The sequence below is a fragment of the Paramisgurnus dabryanus genome, chromosome 22, assembly GCF_030506205.2.
Source record: "Paramisgurnus dabryanus chromosome 22, PD_genome_1.1, whole genome shotgun sequence".
Classification (NCBI taxonomy): domain Eukaryota; kingdom Metazoa; phylum Chordata; class Actinopteri; order Cypriniformes; family Cobitidae; genus Paramisgurnus; species Paramisgurnus dabryanus.
The window spans coordinates 20,287,800-20,305,763 of record NC_133358.1 but is presented as its reverse complement, the minus strand read 5'-3'; the positions used below and the strand labels follow the sequence as shown (position 1 = coordinate 20,305,763).

At 39.3% G+C, this 17,964-nt stretch overlaps 1 protein-coding gene across 2 annotated transcripts in view; it reads left to right on the top strand.

The window, feature by feature from the left end:
- The window catches only part of vipr1b (vasoactive intestinal peptide receptor 1b), a 75,228-nt gene that overhangs the window by 18,614 nt on the left and 38,650 nt on the right, over positions 1-17,964 (top strand). For both annotated transcript variants that reach the window (XM_065258141.2, XM_065258140.2), the window contains one exon: positions 11,863-11,973. In XM_065258141.2, the coding sequence (XP_065114213.1) occupies positions 11,874-11,973 (100 nt within the window). In that variant the 5' untranslated portion in view covers positions 11,863-11,873. The remainder of the gene's footprint in view (positions 1-11,862; positions 11,974-17,964) is intronic.

Here is a 17,964-nt window from a genome sequence, read left to right as displayed (position 1 = left end):
CAGTCCGGTTATAACAAATGTAAAAGATATGAAACATCACTCAACAGCGATATCAATTAAGTGCAATCCTAAAATATGATTTAAAACATAACCCTTTCATTGTTAAGTATGAGAAATTAAAATGAATTAAATCACGTTTAAACGCCACAGAGATATCAGAGCCAGCAGTCGATTTCTGATGCGCTTGCCGAGGCGAGGCTGCGCTGGGCGGGGTGTGAGCGCTTAAGAGTCGTTGATTTTCTGGAGCTCATATGGAGCTCATATGGAGCTAATCTCCGTCCGAAAGTGTCCGAGCACACTTTTAAATAGACGCTATCTTTATTAACCGACCGCATATTTAAACTTTAAGCACATACATTCACGCCTGAACAACTCTTACAATTACATTTTGTGACCAAATAACAGTAATATTTTGAGCATTTTGTTGTCAGGAAAAATAGCTGTCATAAGTCCACATATTTACCTGATTTGTCTAAATTAGTTCAGTCAACACTGGCCATTCTGAATGTTGACTGGATTTGAAAATAACCATTCATTTAATGTTTTAAACACAGATTTATCTAGACTTAAAATAATATGTCTTCTCAACTAGCTCAAACAAAAAAATTGGTTTAACTTATATATTTTTGCCCGTCCAACATTTCATTAATTGGATTTTTTACAGTGTATGTATGAATAAAATATGGCCAATAAATGTATTCATATAAAAATCAATGCGTAATTACAGTCTGATTGCTGTTGAATATTAAATCCTCATCAATGAGAATGTATTAGGTTCTGAGGAAAACTAAAATTCATCAGCCAATCTGCTTATTTTAGATTATTAGCAGAGGTTACAGAGGTCCGGATGTCACGTGACCCTTTCTGTTTACACCACCATAATGGCAGGCAAGGGAGCGAATATAAAATGAATGGCCCCAGCAGGAGCTTTATGGCAACAGAGTTCACTGCACTTTAATTTAAAAGACATAGATATATACATTCAAAAATTAATAGATTAAACAAAACAGATCCCTATAATGCCTTTTAATGTGTACCAGCCCAGTTATTTTACATTTGAAACTTTCTTCACGTCATTTTAAGCGTTCTACGATTGCTGGCCAAAAGGGCGTAGTCTGCATGATGCTCTGCACTGTGCACAGATATCAGTGATAATCCCAAACCTCCTTTGAGGTATAAAGTAGGTTATCCTCAACTGACTCATTTCTCAGGCTGACAAGGTGAATTGAATAAATTTTTTGAAGTGCCAGGCAGGTGTAAAGGTAAGAACCCCTTCATAAATGAACGAATGGGCTACTATGACCGCAAGCATTTCATCATCAAAGTTTGAAGTGAAAGCACCATACAGTTCTAAAACAGGCTTAAGAGTACAAAAAAAAATACAGAACTGATACTGTACAATGTATCAAATGAATTAACTGTTGGTTTGGTTAACAGTGTTATGTGTAGTGACTGAAGACGAGGAGGAGGACGAGGATTAACAGAAAATGAAAAAACTTCAATTATGAATAGAGACGATAAATGGGATAAACAATTCACATCACTGTTGACATTGACAAAAGGGCGATTCTCATAAAATCCAGATTTAGAAGGTGTCCAGAATCAGATTTTTTAAAAAGCCCTTGAAGCCATTTTTTTGCACATATAAGATTAAGGTCTGAACTTACTATAACAATTATTTTTAGAGGATTTAAAAAAATATTTCCCATAGAATGATTTAAAAAATTTTTAGATTATCATTATCAAAAATTATCATTACCGCAACATGATAGTACACTGAATATATGCATTTACAAACTCAAACAATACTACAATACTCTTCGGTAATGAGAACTAAAAAGTTGTCTAGGTACTATGACAAAAAAATTTCAACTTCTATCTGGAGAGAAAATATAAGAACTGCTTATCTGGTAGTCATCTTGGGTGTTACAGTCAATCATGTCCCTTCCAACTATTTTTTTTTTTGTTGAAAATGTTAGTTCATTGAGGGCTTAAACAAAGATTGACATTTGTTGCGGAAGATGAGAAAATTTTTCTTGGACACATTTATATTCCTTATTATTGTCTCTAAGTTTACCAATGATCACCAAATACCACATGTTTCTTTACTGTAAATGTTTATAGTATAACATGCACTGAAGCTTTTTATTTTTTTGATTTTTTAATAATAAATATTTCCATGTCAAAGAACCCAAATCCAGTCATGGACACATTGCGGTAATGAAAAATTTCCCCTTAAATGTGAAAAAAAACCCAAAAAAAGGTTTGTATGATGTCATGTGCAAAATACATGAAGAGATGTTTTTAACTGTATGCTTCTTATTTTGATACTCTTACTTTGCATTTACTTTTTTATCAAAATGCGTTATGACACCTCATAAGTCTAATTTCGTGAGAATCATCCAAAAGGTAACATTTAACAATAACCAACAAAGACTAGGACAAACAACAGGGTTTTAATTAGACAATTAAAATGAACATAATTGATGACATGTGAGGATGATAACAAATGCAGTTCAGGTGAGGAAGTGAAGAGGATAGGAATTGGTGAGGAAGTGAAGAGGTAGGAATTGGAGTCCATATGGGGCGATGACTGGGGAAAACAAAGGAAAACAGGCCGGCAGAAAGAACTGGACTGTAACAAACAGCATGTGCCAAAAAACTACTTCCTAACTTTATGCTTACTGTAAAAGACATTTACAGTATGCAAGAAAAGATGCATACTATACTGTCAGAGGTACAAAAACTGGTACAAAACTGTTCATTTTTGTACCTTTATGGATATATAACACATTAAAATGTTGTTATTTTGGGATACAATATTAAAAACTAATGAACTATTGTGTACCTTAAGAAACAAATTTTGTATGAGTTACATTTTAGCAGTACTTAATTGTACCTTTTAAATGTACACAATAAGTACAACATTGTATTATGTTTAGTATACCTGCATAGGTATAAAACAGGAACCTTAAAGTACCACCCCAGCAACAGAAAATGTATAGTTTTCTGACAGTGAATACACATGATCAAACCTTGACATTGGCATTGCATGTTGAGCTGCAGAGGAAAGTGGAAGTTTTCTTCAGATTTAGAGCATCTAAGGATAACAGAGGTGGTGCTTAAAACATAGATAGCCCCCTCAGGAGCTAATGAATCTGAAGGATATTCTCAGACAAGAATAGAGTTTGCAAATAAGCATTTTTTTGATACAACCTGCTGTATGGTAGGAATGTTGTTTATTACATTTCCATATTTTAAGAGTTTTCCAGGACAAAATATAATCAAATGCCCCCCAAGAGCTTCTCCAGCAAGATCTAAACATTCAGTCTGTGAAAAATTGTAGAAGATTAGATTTCTATTTTCTCTATCTCTTAAACAAAATAAGATTTTTTGTTATGATAATCAATTTTGTCATTTAGCGATTAGAGTAAAACTGAAGTCTTAAAGGTCTTTCTGTCTGATGTTCATTTTCTAAATGGACCCAATATCAGACCTTCTTAGTGTCCTAATCCCAGCCCAGTCTCACGAAATTTCGTTATATAGTCACGTATTTTTTTGATTCTTTTTTCGTGCTATTATCACGAATTTTCGCGTTTTTTCGTAATCGTATCACGAATTCCTGTTTTCGTGTGATTATCACGTATTGGTTACTCAACTGTTTTGTCCTATTTTCTTACCATTGTCGCTTCGGTTTAGGGTTAGATTTACATAAAATGACATCCCTAACCAAACCCAACTCTAACCCTAACGCCAGGCGACATATAAAAAAATAAATCAGGAAAAATAGTATAAACCAATATATAAAGTGACATTCTAATGCAAGCACCAAATCTAACCCTAAACCGAAGCGACAATGGTTTAAAAATAGGAAAAAGCAGTTGAGTAACCAATACGTGATAATCACACGAAAACAGGAATTCGTGATACGATTACGAAAAAACGCGAAAATTCGTGATAATAGCACGAAAAAAGAATCAAAAAAATACGTGACTATATCACGAAACTTTGTGAGACTGGGTAGCAGCCTAATCCATGTGTTTAACCAAAGTATATTTTCAATACTCACACTCACACAGATTTCAATTTCAACTGGAGCTCTCTGATGACTTAATTTATGTGTTTTGAATCAATATACCCACATCAATATACCTACAGCAACAGTGTCTAAATAGGGGGGATTTTTAAACAGGCCACTTGCCTCTGGATCATTCGGCTTCAGCTTGAAGATAAACTGTCTGTCAGTTCTCCGCATTCACAGTCAAGGGTCGATTCAGCTCGACTCATGAATCAGACTGATACATTCTGGGGCCACGAGTTGCATTGTAAATATTCAAAATGTTATGGGTACGGCAATAAGTTGTTACCGTATCTCAGTTTATGTTCACATGTGTTTAATGTGAAAGTGTGAGTTTTAGAGTTTAATTATCCCCAGAAGACTCATATAAGAAAAATTAGGACTAGAGACCATTACAACACACAAGGGTTTCATTAAACACAAAATTTCTCCCATGGAAATTGATGCTGTCAAATAGCATCGTATAATGGATATGTAATGGATCATTCCTGTCCATTCATGATGTCTTCATTTATCTGCTTTTAGTTTCGCTGTGCACTGTGGCAGCCATAGTTTATTGTTGTTGGCAGTGCCGCTGCTAGCCATTTTGGTGCCCTAAGTGTAATTCCTTTATAATGCCCCCCACCCCGACCCTGAGAAAAAAAAAACGTTTGTTTTTGCCAGTTTAATTTTTTATTACCAAACATATAACTAAATAGCAGAAAGTAAAATCTTCATAGCTTTAGCCAACACACACTACACATTTGAAAGTGCAAACTTTTATAGAATAGCAAAATAGAAAAAAAATACCAAACTTAAATTATCAAAATAACCCAGACATGTTTTTCCCAAGTGCAATGTCACTTTAAATAAATTACATTAAATAAACATCAATAGGTAAACAAGAAAACTCAATATACTTAAATAAAACAAAGATTAAGAGAACTAATAAGTGTCACAGTAATGTTTGCTTCATATCATAATGACGTTTTATATTTATATTTAAGAGTCATGAAGCCTACCATGTGCACTGACTGCTAACGTTAACTTTTACTGAGAAAGTATGTTAACCACCGTCACGTCAAAATAAACCACAAAATGAATACCAAGATAATTGGTATTAAAAAATAATACTGCTCAATATCCAAAGAAACGTAGTAAAGAAAGTAACAGCTGCGTCAGTTATTTGTAAAATGCATATATGCATATGTAATGTTTTACAGTAAAATCTCAATTTAGCTTGCACTGAAGTTATAAATTATAACAACATAGTTCCCTTTCGAGGAACTCGAGCTGCGTCGCCATAGCAACGCTTTGGGGAACGCCTCGGCGTGACTAATCTGAAGCACGTGTAAAACATAATCAATAATTTGATGATTGGATACTGACCGTGATGCCGTGCGGACCAGGGGTATAAGGAGGCATCCCACACAAACACACTCGCTTTTAGTGCCTCAGCAAGTGACTACGTGTATGTTTGCATAAATCTGAAGTGTGTTTAAGAAGTTCAAGTATGTGTATCTCCCTGTCAGCGCGATATCACAGACAAGGATACACATGTATGTGTGTCTTCGAGCGCAGCACGCACAGTTGGCTTTTGAGGAAACTGGCTGTGTGCACTGTGAGCATTCCCGTGCACGTGTTGCGCTCCAGCTTCGCGCTTAGAGAAGGATATCTCAGGCTCGCGCCCTCACGGATCCGGTCCCGCTTCTGTCGAGGCAGAGCGGTGACTGCACTCATGCGTGCAGGCGGCGGTATCCCCGCCTACACCCGTGACATCTGTCTCTCGCTCTCTAGGAAGCTTGGGTTCGCGGCTGCGATCCCGCTTCTCAGTGGCGGTTGCACTCGTGGGAGTCGCCATATGATTTCGCGCAGGCGGCGGTATCTCCGCCTGCACGTGAAGTCCCTCTCTCTCACTCGCCGGATCGGGAAGGCGCCCTGCGTGAGAGCCATATATTTTCAGCTGTCTTTCTCCGGAGAGATGGATCATCTTCATAATCCGCCTACTGTTTAAGGCTAAACGTGCAGTTTCCACGTGAAGCCTCCTCTTTTTACAGTATGAAGGTATTATATATACATACGTTTTTACACCTGTATGTGTAGGCTATGTATGTATATCTGCCTGTCACAGCCTGCATGAGCTGTTTGTCATTGTTTGATGAGTCAAACAGTGATTTTGTGTCTATGCTGTGTGTTGCTTGTACAGCTGTGCACAGCATTTATTCTCCTGATCGGCCGCTGGTGCGCCATAATTCAGATAATGATTTTGTGTGTTACGATTCGAGATCCTCATCTGCTGAGGCGGGTGACGTCTTCGTTCGTGGCACTCACTTTCTTATTGAAGCAAAGCAGCTCACACCTCATTTATGGTGCCTGCTTCCCTTTGGTGCGTAGTACGACAGGCAGCCCCCATTAACCTTCACCTGCATACAGCTGGCTCCAGTAGTGGAGCATGGCTACATTCTTGTGCAGGAGGCTGTAGAACCTCCACATGAGAAATGACAGCTTACAGCCTTTACTTTAATGTTCCAAAAGTAGGGGAATCGTTCAGTGATGCGGCTCAGTTCTATGCTGTTACTGAAACCGATTGTGATGCAATCAGATCCGAGGACTGATTCCTTACATTAGAGCTTATGTCTCCATTCAACATGGGGGGGGGGGGGTTTCCCCTCTCGCATGATCAAAGTCGCGCATCGTTGTTTGCGTGCTCTGGTAACAGGAAGGAAGCCATGGCTTCTGTCCCAAGGTCCTGTGTTGGGTGCGCGTTGTCGATGTGTGGCGCTGACAACAGACGCATCCCTCACAGGTTGTTGCGATTATGGAAAGCCAAAAGGATCAAAATCGCATCATCGGATATGGCACTGAAATTGCCTTGGAAATATGGTGGTATGGGTTGGATTCCCATTTCCGTCCAGACCTGATGAGCCATCATGTGCTTGTCCAGATAGACATCACATCAGTGGTTGATTAATAAATTATTAAGGAGATCTGCTATCAAAGTCACGCATCGTTGCCTGCGTGCTCTGGTGGTGTGGAGAAAACCTTGGTTTCCATCCTAAGGCCTGTTTTTGGGTGCGTGCTACTGGTGTGTGACACTGACACCAGAACGCACTCCCCACAGGTTGGAGTACAGTATGGAAGGCCGAGAGGTCCAAAATCACTACATTATTGATTTTGGGATAATGGCACTGTGGTCTCTGGACAAACTGTGCTCGTTGACGACAATTTAGATCCCAGGCCACTTGGATATGGCAGATGCCCTGTATGGCAACACCCATTGCTAGGGAGTTGAGACTCCGGCCAAATGTGGTGAACCCCATTTGGAGAGGATTTGGACGCGCAGAGGTGGATCTGTTTGCGTCTCAGGACCGCACACACTGCCCAATGTGGCTTTCTCTTTTCCCCAATCTCTCTGCCACAGAAGTTCTGGAGGAAGCTTGCCAGAGGTATGGCCTGTCAGTTTGGCCTCTGAGGGGGCCAGGCTCGTAGGCTCAGGTCTCCCAACTGAGGTTGTGGAGACCATACTTTACTCCTGACAAACCCAGTTAACTGCCCTGTTTATGTGGTGCTGAGGTTTCTGTAGGAGCAATTCCCTGCTGGTTTAACTCCTTCCACTCTTAAGGTTTAGGTGGCAGCAGTCTCTGCCTACCATACTCCTTTGGAAGGATGTCATGTTCCCAACTGAGGTTGTGGAGGCCATATGATTACTCCAGAGCTCCCCCAGGAGCTTAGGCACTAAGTGGAGAAACTTCACCTCATGGTGTTCAGCTCACCTGACAGACCCAGTCAACTGCCCTGTTTATGTGGTACTGAGGTTTCTGCAGGAGCAATTCTCTGCTGGCTTACTTCCTTCTACTCTTAAGGCTTAGGTGGCAGCAGTTTCTGCCTACCATACTCCTTTGGAAGGATTTCATGCTCCCAACTGAGGTTGTGGAGACCATATGATTACTCCAGAGCTCCATCAGGAGCTTAGGCCCCATGTGGAGAAACTTAACGTCATGGTGTTCAGCTCACCTGACAGACCCAGTCAACTGCCCTGTTTATGTGGTACTGAGGTTTCTGCTGGAGCAATTATCTGCTGGCTTAATTCCTTCCACTCTTAAGGCTTAGATGGCAGCAGTTTCTGCCTCTACCATACTCCTTCTAGAAGGACCTCATATCTCATCTGGACAACCCTCAAGAGAGCTTTATGCCCTTAAGTGGAGAATATTTCACCTATTGGTGTTTAACTCCTCTTACAAACCCAGTCAACTGCCCTGTTTATGTGGTACTGAGGTTTCTGCAGCAGCAATCCTCTGCTGGCTTAACTCCTTCCACCCTTAAGGTCTAGGTGGCAGCAGTCTCTGCCTACCATGCTCCTTTGTAAGGACCTCATGCTCCCGAATGAGGTTGTGGGAACCAGATGATTACTTCAGAGCTCCCTCAAAGAGGAAGCTTATGCCCTAAAGTAGAGAAATTTCACCTTTCGGTGCTCAGCTCAACTGACAGACCCAGTCAACTGCCCCTTGACGTGGTACTGAGGTTTCTGCAGGAGCAATTCTCTGCTGGGTTAACTCCTTCCACCCTAAGGTTTAGGTGGCAGCAGTCTCTGCCTACCATACTCCTTTGGAAGAATGTCATGCTACCAACTGAGGTTGTGGAGACCATATCATTACTCCACCTTTAAGGTATAGGTGGCAGCAGTTTCTGCCTACCATACACTTCTGGACTCTCTGAGGGCAGTCTACATACCACGCCACCTGAATGTGGCAGATGCCCCTTCGAGACAAAAGACATCTCCGATAGGAGTGGAGACTTCATCTAGATGTGGTGAACCACATCTGGAAAAGGTTTGGACGCGCAGAGGTAGATCTGTTTGCATCCCAGGACACCACACTTTACCCACTGTGGTTTTCCATGGTACAGGCATGGCCGAGGCTACGTCTGTATGCCTTTCCCCCCTGGTTGTGTTTGTCCTTCCACGGGGAAACTTTATTCCCTTAAGTGGGAAATTTTCACCTCTTGGTGTTCAGCTCATCTGACAGACCCAGTTTACTGCCCTGTCGACGTAGTTCTGAGGTTTCTGCAGGAGCGTTCTCTGATGAGTTTACTCCTTCCACCATTAAGGTTTAACGGCAGCAGTTTCTGCCTACCATACTCATGTGGAAGGCTCATCAGTGGGTAGACACCCATAAGTGGCTCTATTACTTATTTAAAGCGAGTGGGGGACCTTCAGGCCCTGTCGGTATCCCCGACATGTCTTGACTTTGCACCTGGGATGGCTAAGGCTTTTCTACACCCAAGGCCAGGTTATGTTCCCAAGGTGCTGAACAATGTGCCGAGGCCCATTGTTCTGCAGGCCCTTTGTCCTCCCCCATTCAGGAGTGCGGACCAGGAAAAGCTAAATTTGGTGTGTCCTGTGTGAGCACTGGATACATATGTTTACAGGACTGCTCAGTGGAGGAGTCCAAGCAGTTATTTGTGTGCTTTGGTTCACCCAGAAAAGGTTTACCGGTGACCAAGCAGACTTTGAGCAGATGGATAGTGGATGCTATCTCACTGGATTATGAACATCAGGGTATACACTCACCCGTCGCTGTGAGTGCCCACTCTACTCGGGGTATGGCTGCCCCTAAGGCCTTAGGGTCAGGCGTTTCGCTCCAGGACGTATGTGATGCGGCCGGTTGATTTTCATCGCTCACCTTCGTCAGATTTATAATTTAGACCTAGACCCCTCTTTAGGGTCCCAGGTTCTTTGCCTTGACTGTGTTCAGTTATACACGCTACAGGCATTTGGTAGTATGGAAGCGTGGGCATCTCGTTCCCCAAAGCGTTGCTATGGCGACGCAGCTCGAGTTCCTCGAAAGGGAACGTCTCAGGTTACGTATGTAACCCTGGTTCCCTGAGAAGGGAACGAGACGCTGCGTCTCCATGCCATACTCCCTGCATCCCTGCAGGCACTTGCTTCGGCACTTGGAAGCGAGTGTGTTTGTGTGGGATGCCTCCTTATACCCCTGGTCCGCACGGCATCACGGTCAGTATCCAATCATCAAATTATTGATTATGTTTTACACGTGCTTCAGATTAGTCACGCCGAGGCGTTCCCCAAAGCGTTGCTATGGCGACGCAGCGTCTCGTTCCCTTCTCAGGGAACCAGGGTTACATACGTAACCTGAGACGTTTGCTAACATTAATGTCAGCACTGCAAGTTCGAGGCACATTACGATTAGCAGCAGCTGCAGCCCATGCGTATTTCCATTATTTAGGAGTGAATGATTAAACATGATGGACTTACCTGCAAGTGATGCACAGGCATCATCCTGCAGTTTCTTCTTTTTTCCGATCCTGACTCCTGCTGTCTTTTCGGGGCCATTTCCAAAAATTGCTTACTGTCTGCCCGTTTCTCAATCCGAAGGATGCAGCCTGCGCGAGGTCGCATATGCAGGCTGCGTACGTCATCAAGCCTGGTTTATTTCAGTTAACTGAACATTACATTAGCAAGTCATAAGCATATTACAACAATTTACGATTAACTAAGAATAATAGTCAACTTTATAATGGTTAATATTATGAAATAAGAAAGTTTTGATGACGTATGCAGCCTAGAAATGCGACCTCTGGAGGCTGCAGCCTTCGGATTGAGAAACGGCCTCTGTCAAACCTCGTCAGGCGCCCGCGCGATCAACTGGCACGGACCATCAAATTGGGGCATACTTTCTAGACTAGAGCAATTAAATTATCTCGTTCCCCCTTTTTTGTTACATTTACATGGATAAAAAGTGCCAAATAATATTTCTATAGGCTAATGAAATAATATCAGCATTTTATATATATTTTTTTCATTAGGCTATTTTTGGTGCCCCCTCAGCACCTGATGCCCTACGCAGAGCGCGTGATGCGCGTTATGGGAGCGGCGGGGCTGGTTGTTGGTATTTAATGAAATAGCTCTCTCCCTGTTTGTAAGCCGGGCTATATATCTTTTAATGAAAGAATGGCAAAAAAGAATCTTTTTAAGAATTGAGGAGCTCAGATGCAAAAGCCGCTAAATGCGTCAAAATTTACCGAATGCTCTCGCCACAAATTATACGCTTATCAAATACTTTCACCACAAATCCGCTTAATCCTGCCCTCAAACCATTTAGAAAACAGGTTTGTTGGCAGAATACATTTAAGAGTCTGATCAAAAAAATGCTTATTTACAAGAAAACATATCAGACGCACTTGGACGGTTACCCCCACAGTAGTAATTTTGTTGCAGGATGAATACAGAGATAAAAGTTTTTTAAAGGCAATTATTTAAAGTGGTCCAACAAGAGGCTGGGCTCAAAACAAAATTGATATTATTGGTATTTACACTCAGGACATAATTGCTTTTTATGCTTCTGCACGACTAAAATGAAGCCCAGCAAGCAATTTAGCATTTTTAAAAGTCTAATAGCCATTCAAACTCAGCCGCCCAGACATCTAGGCTAAAACAAGGTAATTATGGGCTGTCTTTAAAAATATAACAGACATCTAATTATAGCCCAAAAAGAAATGAAATAAATAAATAAAACCAAACAATCACTTTTGACTTTGCTTACTTGATAGAATCTCGCAAGTTATTTTGGCAAAAACAACATGTAACCAAATTCAAGTTTATTTTGGCTAGAAGTGGGTAGGCACAGCTGGACTATATTGGGTCTATAATGGTGAAATTGCTTGCTGGGAGATTACGTTGCATTAAAGGGACAGTTCACAGAATAATGAAATTTACCACATGATTTACTCACCGTCAAGCCATCCGAGATACATATGACAATGTAAGCATTTGTTTTTTTTTACAGGCTGCAAAGGAATGTGGGATATCATAGCCTGCTGGCCATCAGCCAGAGTTGGAGAACATGTGGTGATCCCGTGTCCAAATTACTTCAGACACTTCTCTGATCACCATGAGGGTAAGTTGAAATCCTCATCCAAAACCTCTAATGGACTTCAGGAATTACATATGTGGTCATACGAGGCTTTGAGCATGAAAATGATTTTAAATGCCGCAACAAATAAGGGTAAAGGATGTGATGCACTGGGATCCCTGTTTTAATATATACTACAATACGAAATGATAAAAAAATCAATATATACCATCTTCAGAAGCAGCTTTGAGATTTGTGTTGCTTGTATTGAGCTCCTGACATTTAGATACCCTGTTGAGATTTGGATTATTTTGCTATGTGAAGTCACAGGTTCCCTAAACTTAAATCGACAAACAATTCACAAGCTAAACCTTTTGCACGCTCTTGCATGCACACTCTGTCCAAAGGTCATTTGCATTTGAATGAAAGTTAACATTTTGCCTTAGTCACAGCTGCTATACTTGTGATGCATCAATACACCATTAAAATGCTTGAAGTTTATGTTCATTATAAATAATCAAGTTTAGAAATATTTAGTTTTAAGTTGTTAAATAGCTAATCTAAAAATAACATGTACATTGATAGTAGACTACTCAGAGCAAATTGGTCTGCTTGGTAGACTCTTAAATGAGGCTTTAATTTACAAACACATGAAATTGATTTTCCTCTGGCGCAAATGATTTCAGATGGTATTTATAGCAGATTTGTTTTTATAGCATGACATACTTCGTAAGGAAAGAATTTAGTTATTTCATACTTCACTGGTCAAAGACCATTTAAGTATATTTTTAGATGATTTATATTATAACGTATATACATGCAGTATTGGTGAATGAGGTTTACATTTTACAAGCATATTGACTGCAAAGCATCTGTGCTTAATGTGGAAAGAACAGGCAATCCATCAGGAGACAAATCAGACTCATCGATTCAGGGCCGTCAGGGGTTGTGTGCACAGACATTAGATCACACTTCTTTATCTGATAATTTAACTACTCATGTATTAAAAGTCTGGCAGCCCACCAAGCTCCCACCCGGTCTCCCATCACTTATTTTGCTGCACAAAAGACTACAAACCAAACACACTACACATACGGTTAATCACACTTAACAGCATAACAAGTTATAACCACACCCACTGCCACTGCAGATGTTTCAAATACATCACAGCACTTTGTAATATTTCTACATGGTGCACCACTTTCTGTTTCATTTTTCTTGACTTGAGGACAGATTAAAGGTAGGGTAACACATTTTGAGAAATGCTAATGGTAGCCGCCTAGCAATGAAATCCCGATCCCACCCTCAAGTCAAATCGCCATCCAAAGTCACGCCTCTTTCCAAACACACGAACATGCACAGATCAGACGGTCGGTCACGTCTCATGTCTCATTCACCAGTGAGAAAACTTTGCAGTACAAAGTGAATAACACTTCCAAAATAACCAACATAAACAACTGGTTTACATCAGAATTAGTTTAAGCACACGTTCGGTTGTGTAGACGTAGTAACTATATCGTTATGCTAATCCGTAAACGAACACAAATTTCATAAGCAACACAATGTTTCATCAAAGTAGAATATCTGAATCCATCTCAATACAAACATATCGCGTACCTACCTTACCAAAATAAACAGTGCAACGACCCTTTCAGACCCTTTGCCTCCTGTAGCTGTTTGCATCTCGTGGTAAAGCAGTAAAGTTACAGATGTTAATTTGGGTTTTTGCTCTTGCTGATCCAGGCAGTTTTTGCTGTTGTTGTTATAAAAGATGCATTTAGTTTTGTTGCTCCTGTGTAGGTTGTCAATTCAGCAGAAAAGTTTGGTGTTCTCGCTGTTTACAGACAGAGCGCACGTGAACGCGCCGATGACGTATGGTGTCTGCGTGGACTCGCTGCGCGGTGGAAATTCAAATTACGCTTACGTATGAGGGACAAAAAAGGAAACGTCCGTTCGGACCGAAATCTATGATTTGTTGAACATTTTTTGGTCCTACGCCTTTCACAGATGACATACATTTTTACAAATACATTTAAACAACTTAACACAGTGATTGCTATCAGAATGTGAGGAGACTTTAAACCAGCATAACTAAAAATGTTTCAGGATCAAATCTGTTACCCTACCTTTAACTAAAAAGGGCAAATAAGCGTGAAAGCACCAATGGGAGTGGTAATATCTGTAATAATTTTTTTTAATACTTTATTTTTGCCTTCTTAATAGAAACACATTAAATGTTTTCAATACATCAAAAATCCCAATACTGTATCTAATACTCATTTTAAGTGGTGGAGGCCGCTATTATGTTTTCGCACATTGTCATAAAATATTGTAAAAATTCCTTTTTGCCCTTAAATTTTCTTATTTAATCAACTTGAAATTTCAATCAATTTTAACTTTCTTGACTAGTGAGTAGTTGTGTTAAATTATAAAAATAAAGTTGAAATAACTTAAAGGGGCCCCTAACCTAGGTGTTTTCAGCAAAATAAAAATAGTCTCTGGTATCCCCAGATGAGTCTGTAAAGTTTCAGCTCAAAATGCATAACAGATGCATTATTCTTTAAATGCAAAGAAATTTTAATCAGAAAAAAGAAATTTATACAGGTTTAGAACAACATGAGGATGAGTAAATGATGACAGAATTTTCATTTTAAGGTGAACTATCCCTTTAAATGAGATTACACAAAGAAGAATAGATGGATTCATATAATAACAGGATGTTTCTGCACACACATTGGCGATTCATTTTCTGCTAGAAATTGTGCAAAGTTCCTCCATCAAACCTTTATTTCATAAAAACGTCTTGAGCTTTATGTTTTTTTTTTTTGCTTGAAGCAAATCAATATTCTAGTTTACTCCTAAAGTTTGATCAAATTAACTTTTATCTAATTCGCATTTAAAATGTGCTGTATAGTCTCTCTTTTCTAAGAAACTGCATTGATGACTCATCCTATGCAGGTGTCTGAAGGACAGTTTTTTTATAATTGCTAAGGTTCAATGCCAGTAAATCAGCCAAAAAACAAATTTCAATCATCTAATTAGATAAAAAAGCTTTTCTTCAAAGTTTAAAGACAAATGGTTTCTAAACTATAGTGACGTTGGTCTGGTAGGTGCGGTTTTAGTATGCAATTTACACAACTTATTTGTAGATGTTTGTTGTAGTCAAGGACAATGCAGGACTGTGTTATCACATTATGACAGTTTTAGAGAATTTTATATGAGGAGCATCAAGTTACTGTTATGCTTGTATACAAATCAAATTTTTCATAAAGCTCTTGGTTAAATAACGTTGGCGATAAGACGATTGTCATGGCTTCTTGCCAGAGCTGGGAGTTTTATCACAATAGCTATGAACATTAGTGTATGACAGACTGCCATCTAAATTGTTTGCAAAAGTGTGGAGTGAATACAAATTAGACAATCATACTGAAAGGCCATCTGCATGCTTACAGTAGAAACCTTTAAACCTCATTTCCTAATGTAAGAAAAACAAACCTCCTTTTCTTTAAACAGAAAGATTAAAACATTGTATGACAGTTTTGGTTGTAAAAATATTAAATACTTAATTATTAAGTTTATTTTGATTGTTAAAAGAAATTAAAACCAAATCATGTATGGCATAAAAGATTCTGCTCCAAATTGTTACTCTGTTCTAAGATAAATATTTGTAAAGTAGAGAATATTCATATATCAAAATCTTAAAGGAAAACAACACCGTTTTTCAATATTTTACTATGTTCTTACCTCAGCTTAGACTAACTGATACATACCTATCTTTATTCAATGCGTGCACTTAATCTTTGTACAGTGCGTCGTGAATGTGTTAGCATTTAGCCTAGCCCCATTCATTCCTTAGGATCCAAACAGGGATGAATTTAGAAGCCACCAAACACTTTTATGTTTTCCCTATTTAAAGACTGTTACATGAAGAGTTACACGAGTAAGTATGGTGGCACAAAATAAATTGTGGCGATTTTTACGCGGATAAAAAATAAGAGCTATATTGTATGATTTATGTCAAGAGTTCCTTCTAAAAGTTACACAGAGCACCTTTAAATGCTTGGGTGCTTGGATTTACAATGAGGATTTGTAAAAAGGGATTTACAATGATGTTTGTAGTATGCAGAATATGTGTCTCAGTTAAACACTGAAGGACACTAATTTGATGATTCAAACTGTATTTCCATTATAAGATGTGATTTTTTTATTAATCACCTGGATTTAAGAGGGTTTATAGATTAAAAGTCAGGAATTATGCCTTTTTATTCTCCTCAGCTGGTCTTTCATACTGTTAGGTGTTTATATGGACTATTATAAAACGGCTCGTTCTGGTTCTTCATTCTGATTGGTTGAAACGCGTTCCAAGCTGTGATAAAATACCCCGGTAACCCCACGGTTCAGACCGCTTTACATAAGTATCACTGCGCCACTGTTGCTGCGTACTGATTTATAAAAATAAACACCACAGTCTTTAATCATATTTTTTATTTGTATACAATTGCACAATTAATGGCGATATCCAGATAAATGACAGTAAATATTGTTAAGTCATTTCGTCAATAAAGAGAAAACGTTCTCTGAGTTGTTTTTGTCTTAAATTGATATTTCCGCTATTATCCACTAGATGGCAATCTTACGCAACTTATCACATTCACTCGACACAACACAACAGCAATGTGGTGGATTTAGCGTGACGTGTAAGTTTTGATGGCTCTGAATCTGATCTCTTACAAAAGTTCTTCACAAAAATGGAATTATCAATGCTTTTAGCTGAAAATTTGAGAGGTGATAACTGATAAGAGAACAAATGAAGGTAGGATGAAACGGGGTTTTTTGTTGTTGTTTGAAAGCGGATGCTGGTCTGTTCTTTCATTTGATATTTTATGTTTATTTAAAGAAGAAAATTTTCTGTAAGGCATTAAACTAAAACTGGGTGGCAACTTAAAAAAAAAGCTGACGGGGAAAGAGTTTAAGCATGCTTCCAAGCATATTTGATCATCACTTCAACAGTTGCACGATATAAACGCTAATGTATAAATTAAATTAGATGAATGTTGATTTATAAAATAAACACCACAGTCTTAAATCATATTTTCATTGTGTCTTTGCTGCGTCTGTGTTGGTTGTGAACTGCGCTCTGTTGCAGCCACACTTGATTCTGAGGAACTACTTTGTTTGGCGGAAGACTAATATTTGTACTAATGTAATTACAACTTATTTGTGTTTTATTTTATGAAATCCTGCTATGTATATGAAGTAACCGTTTTATGAAAGCAATAAGTCCCGCGAAGCAGTGGGGTTACAGTGCATTTTATAACAGCTAAGGGGGCCTAACAACGCCCCTTAGCTGTTATAAAATGCACTGGTAACCCACTGCTTCTTGGGGCTTATTGCTTTATTGAATATTAGTGATCACAAGCTACCAGTCTGATAGGACGATACAGAGCCTTCACTTAAAGGGATAGTTCGGCCAAAAACGATATTAAACCCATGATTTACTCACCCCCAAGCTGTCCAAGTTGCATATGTCCATCGTTTTTCAGACAAACACATTTTCGGATATTTAAGAAAATATTTTAGATCTTTCAGTTGAAAAAATGTAACGTTACGGGGTCCAGCCATAGTCCACGTGTCATGACTGGGAACAGGAATCAGGACGCAAGTGTCAGGATTCGGGACGAAAGGCGTGGAACACGAAGGAGGATGCAGATGCAGGTTACGGATAAAATTACATTTATTCAAATAAATAACATCAAACAAAACACGCGCAAACCAACAGGCAGGTAAAACTGGAACAAAACATAGCACAACAGGTAACAGGCGACGATGAACCGGTGAGTGAATGACAGAAAACAAGGGTATAAATACACAGACAATCAAACAAGGAACAGGTGTAATGAGTTAATGTAATCAGTCAATGAAAGTCCAGGTGACAAGGATCAGAGACAAACACAAAACATGACACGGATCGAACCGTGACATAAGCCCCCCCATAAGGAGTGGCTCCCAGACACTCCACCACGACACAAAAACACA